The sequence below is a fragment of the Taudactylus pleione genome, unplaced genomic scaffold (assembly GCF_031769625.1).
Source record: "Taudactylus pleione unplaced genomic scaffold, aTauple2 ptg000969l, whole genome shotgun sequence".
In the NCBI taxonomy this organism is placed as follows: Eukaryota; Metazoa; Chordata; class Amphibia; order Anura; family Myobatrachidae; genus Taudactylus; species Taudactylus pleione.
In genome coordinates this window covers 2,905,550-2,913,011 of record NW_028285370.1, presented here as the reverse complement: position 1 = coordinate 2,913,011, position 7,462 = coordinate 2,905,550, and the positions used below count along the sequence as shown (strand labels likewise).

General features: G+C 45.5%; 1 protein-coding gene across 1 annotated transcript in view; it reads right to left on the bottom strand.

Moving 5' to 3' along the window:
- Positions 1 to 1,300: 1,300 nt before the first annotated feature.
- LOC148454878 (von Willebrand factor C domain-containing protein 2-like) overlaps positions 1,301 to 7,462 on the bottom strand; it is a 53,252-nt gene continuing 47,090 nt past the window's right edge. The window contains exon 3 of the mRNA XM_088460653.1: positions 1,301 to 2,551. Within this exon, the coding sequence (XP_088316779.1) occupies positions 2,364 to 2,551 (188 nt within the window). The 3' untranslated portion in view covers positions 1,301 to 2,363. The remainder of the gene's footprint in view (positions 2,552 to 7,462) is intronic.

Below are 7,462 nucleotides of genomic sequence, written 5' to 3'. Positions count from 1 at the left end.
CCGCAGAGATTATCCTGCATATAGATAACCCTGCATATAGATAACCCCGCAGAGATTACCCTGCATATAGATAACCCCGCAGAGAAATATTCCTGCATATAGGTAACCCCGCAGAGAGATATATCTGCATATAGATAACCCCGCAGAGAAATATTCCTACATATAGATAACCCCGCACAGAGAATACTCTGCATACAGATAACCCCGCAGAGATAATCCTGCATATAGATAATCCTGCATATAGATAACCCGGCAGAGATAATCCTGCATTTAGATAACTCCGCAGAGATTATCCTGCATATAGATAACCCTGCAGATATTACCCTGCATATAGATAACCCCGCAGAGATTACCCTGCATATAGATAACCCCGCAGAGAAATATTCCTGCATATAGGTAACCCCGCAGAGAGATATATCTGCATATAGATAACCCCGCAGAGAAATATTCCTACATATAGATAACCCCGCACAGAGATTACCCTGCATATAGATAACCCCGCACAGAGATAATCCTGCATAGAGATCACCCGGCACAGAGCTAACCCTGCATACAGATAACCCGGCACAGAGATTACCCTGCATGTAGATAACCCGGCACAGAGATAATCCTGCATATAGATAACCCCACACAGAGATTACCCTGCATATAGATAACCCGGCACAGAGATAATCCTACATATATATATATATAATATTGCAGAGATTACCCTGCATATAGATAACCCCGCACAGAGATAATCCTGCATATAGATAACCCCACAGAGATTACCCTGCATATAGATAACCCAGAACATTTTTTGAGGGTCTGTTAATGAGAAACTTTATGCCGTGGATGACGGTCCTATCTTGTGTCTTTAAGGAATGCAGATACAAACGGTACAGTAGTAAGTGAAGATATGCAATATCGTTCTCTGTGCAATGTGTATTATTCTCATGTAACTGACTTGGCCAGCTGACAACTGGGGAATATCTTTGTAGCACTGACAGCGGCTCTGTACTCTTACTTGGGCCTCTGCTTCATTGTATGTGTAGATGTTTGGCATTAATCCCTTATAGAATAGCATCAGAAGATAGAGAACATCTAATCTTCATAATGTTAACAATAATTTATTACTATGTTTTAGTAGTTCTACAGTGCTTGGCATGTTTTCCATATAAATATCACATGTGCTTTATAAACACCAGATTTACTAATCACGAAGCATGAATAACATTCTTTACAGCAGTTGAGACTTCATTCCGTTACAATGGAAACTAAAAGATAAAAAAATAATAAATTGATGATGGAGACGTATGGGGACTATAAAAGTCTAGTTTTATTGGAAAATTTGTTTCACACACACTTCACCTGTAACATTCCCAGTCTGTTACCCTGGATAAATAATTTAACCCACATAATTTCCATTTGTTCTTATCAGACCAGATGTAACTTAACGCATTTCGCAACCTCTTTCCAATAAACCACTCACAGGCCTACAGACGCTCTGCGTTCCACAGCAAGAGAACACATGTCTTATAATAAAACTAATGCTTTGCTAGCCTAGTCTTTATCACCCCCTTATGTGCAGTCACAAGCTACAGATCACCATGTCCCATATAATAAAATGCCTCTCAGATATTTACTAAGGCAAGTATTCACAGCTATCTTAAGAAATATCGGCATTATAGTCTGTGCCCAGTGTTCTCATTATAACACGTATGATGTCAATCTGGTACTTCCACCATAGGTAACATGTACTGTATGATCTAGGCATGTACAGGTAAGACTACAACAACCCAATATAATATCTGGAATGTAAAATGGATTGATAAAAGAAATGTACTAATTTAAAACCATAAAACCCTGCCTGAGAGTTTATGGTGCCTTCTACCTATGAAACCATCTCTACATGGAAATGATAGTGCACTTTTATTGTTAGAATTCATAATCTTAACCCATGTGCACCTTCTCATCTTGGATTCATGATACTCCCACCAAAATGGTTCTCTGACCTACTGTACATCTGGCATGTTCCTCCTTCTACTCTACCTGTGTCCATAAATCAACATACTCTGAAATGACTGTCTATACAGTAGTTCCTTGCTTGCTAGGTGTAGAAGGTCGAGAATCCAGCTTCACCGTAACAGAAAGAGAAAATTGGTGATAGTACTAGGTATGGTATCTGGACTATGCCACCATATGACTGATGGAAAATGGTAAGACACCAGCAGAGAGAGGATGCTATGAGTAATAGAAATGCCACCCAAAGTCCATTATGTATCTGGCCATGTTGTACAGTGCTACACTTAGAGATTAGTATAATAGCTACAGGGAGAGTGACAGTTGGAGATCAGCAATGTCCGTGCAGTGACCTCTGCCCTCTACAAGTTCTCCCGGCCTTCCTCAGGGTGGCAGTTCTTTGTCTTCTCACATTTGGCCAAGCGATTGCCTTCCCAGTAGCCCACATCTTGGCCATCGTGACACCGACACTTGGTACAGGAGTCCACCCAGACATACTGACCGGCGGGGATGACACGACTTTGAGAGGCATCAGAGTAACAATTGGGACCTAATCGTGGAAACATTAAGGTCAGTTAAACAAATAAAAAAAGACGGATCATAAAATTCTATCTCAACAGTATATGAAACAGGTACTACAACATTATACACTAGAAGCAAATTGTCAATATAACACAGGATGATTGGAGTTGGATTTCAAAGGCGAGAATAATTCAGTCCGGATTACTACAATAGGAATATAAGTGGATAGGTGGCTGCAAAGCAATTAATAATATACATCCATCAGCCATAACATTAAAACCACCTTCCTATTATTGTGTAGGTCCCCCTCATGCTACCAAAACAGCTCTGACCAGTCGAGGCATGTACTCCACAAGTCCTCTGATGGTATCCTGAGATATTTGCATGGAAACATTAGCATCAGGTCCTTTAAGTCCTGTAAGCTGTGAGGTGGGGCCTCCATGGCTGGGACTTAATTTTCCAGCACATCCTGCAAATGCTTGATCGGATTGAGATCTGGGGAATTTCGAGGTCAAGTCCACAATCCCAAACAATGTTTGCAGAGTGACAGGACACATTATCCTGCTGAAAGGTCACCGCAATCAGGGAATACCGTTGCCATGAAGCAGTGTACTTGGTCTGCAACAATGTTTAGGTAGGTGGTACGAGTCAAAGTAACATCCACATGAATGTCAGGTCCCATGATTTCCCAGCAGAACATTGCCCAGAGCATAACACTGCCTCCGCCGGCTTGCCTTCCCATAGTGCATCCTAGTGCCATCTCTTCCCCAGGTAAACGTGATTCATCAGATCTGGCCACCTTCTTCCATTGCTCTATGGTCCAGTTCTGATGCTCATTGTATGTGCTTTCAGCAGTGGACAGGGATCAGCCTGGATGCAATGTGTGTTCTGAAACCTATCATAGCCCCCAAGTGCCTAAACCTAACCTAGCTCTCCCCATAGTGCCTAACCCTAACCATCCCCTTCCGCAGCTTAACCCTAACCGTCCCTCCTAGTGCCTAACCCTAACTGTCCCCTGCTGCACCTTAACCCTCCGGCTAGTGCCTAACCCTAAAATTGTTGAGCAAAAACATGTCTACCATTTATGTGTCGACCATTTGTCAGTTGACCATTTGTACCTGCCTACCTATTGCCTGTCGACCACCTGGTGTCGACCTATTGAGTGTCTATCTAGATACTGTTGATCTTTAATCCTTATATACCATTCCACTACATCTGTCACATCTTTAATGGTCAATGTTGGCCAAACCTGTGCTTTCCGACAAAACACTTACAATCTATGGAATAAAAGGAGTTTAATACATGAGTTTAAGTGCTACACATTGCATATTGGCCCAGCCAGAATGCAAGGATAAAAGTTTCTAGGGATGATCCAATAGCACAGCAATGTTGGGTCATATGGCTGTTTCAGGGAAGAAAGAACACATGTAAGTTTTGTGTGAATTGTGTAAAGGTATGATAATCGGGTAGAACAGAGTAAAAGGAGAGGGGGGAGATAGAATAGCCTAGGCAAATTGTTGTACATCAACATCCATTGTAAGAGTAGTGTTTAAGCATCATCCCACCAAAGCCCTCCCTTTCTCCACCTTTGAGGTCCACTCTATCCGTCTCTTCTACCCCATTTATCTCTGTGTTGCGGTCATCAACCATTCACCAGGCTCCCCCACCCTATTCCTTGACAACTTTGCTGCCTGGCTTCCCCACTTCCTCTCCGCTGACCTCCCCTCTATCATCCTTGGCGACTTTAACATCCCTATTGACATTACTAATCCTGCATCCACCAATCTTCTTGCCCTCTCCTCCTCCTTTGGACTTTCTCAATGGACCTCCACCACTACCCATTGTCTTGGCCACTCCCTTGACCTTGTCTTCACCCATCTGTGCTCTGCCTGACTTCTCCAACTCTCCCTTCCCCCTCTCTGACCACCATCTACTCTCCTTCACTCTCTCAACTCCTCCACTCACCCAAAGCCACTGTCACCAGGCGCAATCTTGGATCTCTCGACCCTGCTGTCCTGTCCTCCTCACTTGATACTTTTCTCTCATCTACCAACCATGGTCTGCCCCAACCAGATGGCCTCCTTCTACAACATCACCCTCACCTCTGCACTTGACTCCATTGCCACCATCTCCTCTGTTCCCCTCTGTCATCTCAATCCCCAACCCTGGTACTCCAAACTGACCTGGTTTCTCCAAAAATGCTCGTGCATCACCGAGAGCCTCTGGAGGAAATCTTGCTCTCTGGCAGACTTCCTGCACTACAAGTTTGTCCTCTCTTCCTACAGCTCAGCCCTCTCCCTCACCAAGCAATCCTTCTAGTCGCTCATCTCCTTTCAGTCCTCCAGTCCACGCCACCTCTTTGGTACTTTCAACACTGTCCATCGTCCACCCCCTCCTCCCCTCCCATCCTCCCTCACTGCAACTGAGTTTGACTCCTTCTCTTCCAAAATTGAGGCAATCAGTCGCATAATCGTCTCCGATCTCCCTGCTGCAGCTCCACCTCCCCCACCATCTGCACCTCCCGACCACCCCACCTTGTGCTCCTTCCGCCCTCCCACTCATTTTGCCCTCTCCCCCCTCCACCTGCCCCCTTGACCGCCTCCCTTCTCACCTTCCCCACTCCCTCTCCGACACTGCCTGCTCCCACCTTGCTCACCTCTACAACTTGTCTCTCTCCACTGGCATCTTTCCCTCACCATTCAAACATGCTCACACCTATTCCAAAAAAACAACAACTTCGACCCGTCCTCACCCACCAACTACCGCCCCATTTCTCTTCTCCCTTTCGCCTCCAAACTACTTGGATTGTCTACAGCCGCCTCACCAGCTACCTCTCTGACAACTCCATCCTTGCTCCTCTCCAAACTGGCTTTTGCCCACTTCACTCCACTGATACTGCACTGGTCAAAGTCACCAATGACCTGCTTGCAGCCAAATTCAGGGGCCACTTCTATCTGCTCATCCTCCTGGACCTCTCTGCAGGCTTCAACACCGTGGATCATCCTCTCCTCCTCCACACCCTTCGGACCGTTGGCCTCTCTAACACTGTCCATGTCTGGTTCACCTCTAACCTCACCGACTGCTCCTTTTCTGTGTCCATCTCCCCCCCTTCCATCCTTCCTGTTGGTGTCCTGCAGGGTTCTGTCCTGGGCCCCATGCTCTTCTCCCTGTACACCTCTTCCCTGGGAGAAATCAGTTCCTTCGGCCTCCAATACCACCTCTATGCTGATGACACGCAACTATACTTCTCCACACCATCCTGCCTCAGCCATCACTACCTCACCTACATCCTGCCCTCAGGTCTCCATCTACACACTCATGCCTCATGTCATCTGTCTGTCTCCCTTCTCCCCTAGATTGTAAGCTCCTATGAGTAGGGTCCTCCTCCCTACTGTCTCAGAGCCTTCTTCTCTAGCACTTCAATAACAGCCTTCAGCTTCCCAGCTGTATTGTGTATGGAGAATTGTGGTGCTAATTGTTACTTGTGCTCTGTTATGTTTTGGTTACTGGATTATAATGTTTTCTATTGCATCTCCAATATTTGCAAAGTGAAATATTTGTAATAAATATATTTGGTATTAGATAACATGTTTAGGCGACGTTATATATACTGTAAAAGCAATAAAACAAGTTTTTGAAAGAATACAATGTATTATAAATATTTAACACATAACGATATCAGGAAAAAATGTAAAAGTGACAACAGAAATACAACCCACGTACTGTATTGCTTATTCATGTTTAGAGCAGTTATGTTCTAACAGTTACAGAGGCACCACATCTGTGGACTATTTCATTTTTGTATTAATGATCAAATATTTTTACATCTTTTTTTTTTTTTTATTCTGAATCACCTACAGACTGGTAAAACATATATCACCATGTAATATTATAGGCTGATGTTATAGTCACAAGCTCTGACATAAGAGATGCTGTATCAGAAATGATCTGCATTTTACTAACTCCAAATAATCTCTTTATGCAAGAACAGCAGTGATCCTGTCACTGTATTTTCCGGCCTGTTTTTATCAGGCTTGTACTGTGATGCATGGAGGGTAGAGATCCCTAGGACACGGCTTTCCCTTAGTGTCATTAGGACACCTAATCCAGGGCCGTAACTAGGGTTGTGCAAGTAGCGTCACCACACAGAGCACAGGCACCCTGCAGCCACTGGACGCTCCAGATATGGGTGCTGCAGCCTAAACAGCTCCCCAGAGCATCCTGCTTTTCTTCCGGGCACTGGTGGTCCCGCCACCCTTGGTATGACATCATACGCTCGGAGGCATGGTGGCACAGGGCATCCTAACGTTCATTATGGGACAGGTCCTGATGTAATTACGGCAAGGACATTATTAAGGATTTCAACAGATAACCAGAGTAGAGGAGACGAGACCAGGGACTGAGCCTCTAAAACAGGGAGGAAGAGGCGCTGACTGTCTTGGCTACTATACTAGCTAGGCTGGTGGGGTAACTGAGCTATTTACGGTTCGCCAAGGATGCACGTCTGCCATTGAGGGCTGCCAAAACCTGCCCCGTCAACCCCACTCCTTACTGAAATTTTTAGCAATTCCCCTGAATATCACAGAAAGTACTGGGAGGGGGCTGGCAGGTCCGTCCAGAAGGGAGGGTGGGGGCGGTTCAATTAGGTGGAGCGAAGGCATGCCAACGCGATCGCGTCAAAGCAGGGGGCTTTGTAATGCCAAAACTACTGCCATTATAAGGCAGGGTGTGGGGCTACAATGATGCGATTCATGTCATCGCACACCCGGACCGCCCACTTTTGCAGCTGGCGCAGGGTTTTGCGGGGTCCCGGCAGCCATTCCGGGGGACCAGCTTAGTCTTGCGGGGTGTCGGGAGCGGCACCCGATTTTCCCGAGTCCCGAGAGAGTAGGCAAATATGTGCTGTAACCCAAGGTGAGAACCGCTGATGTGGGAAAAG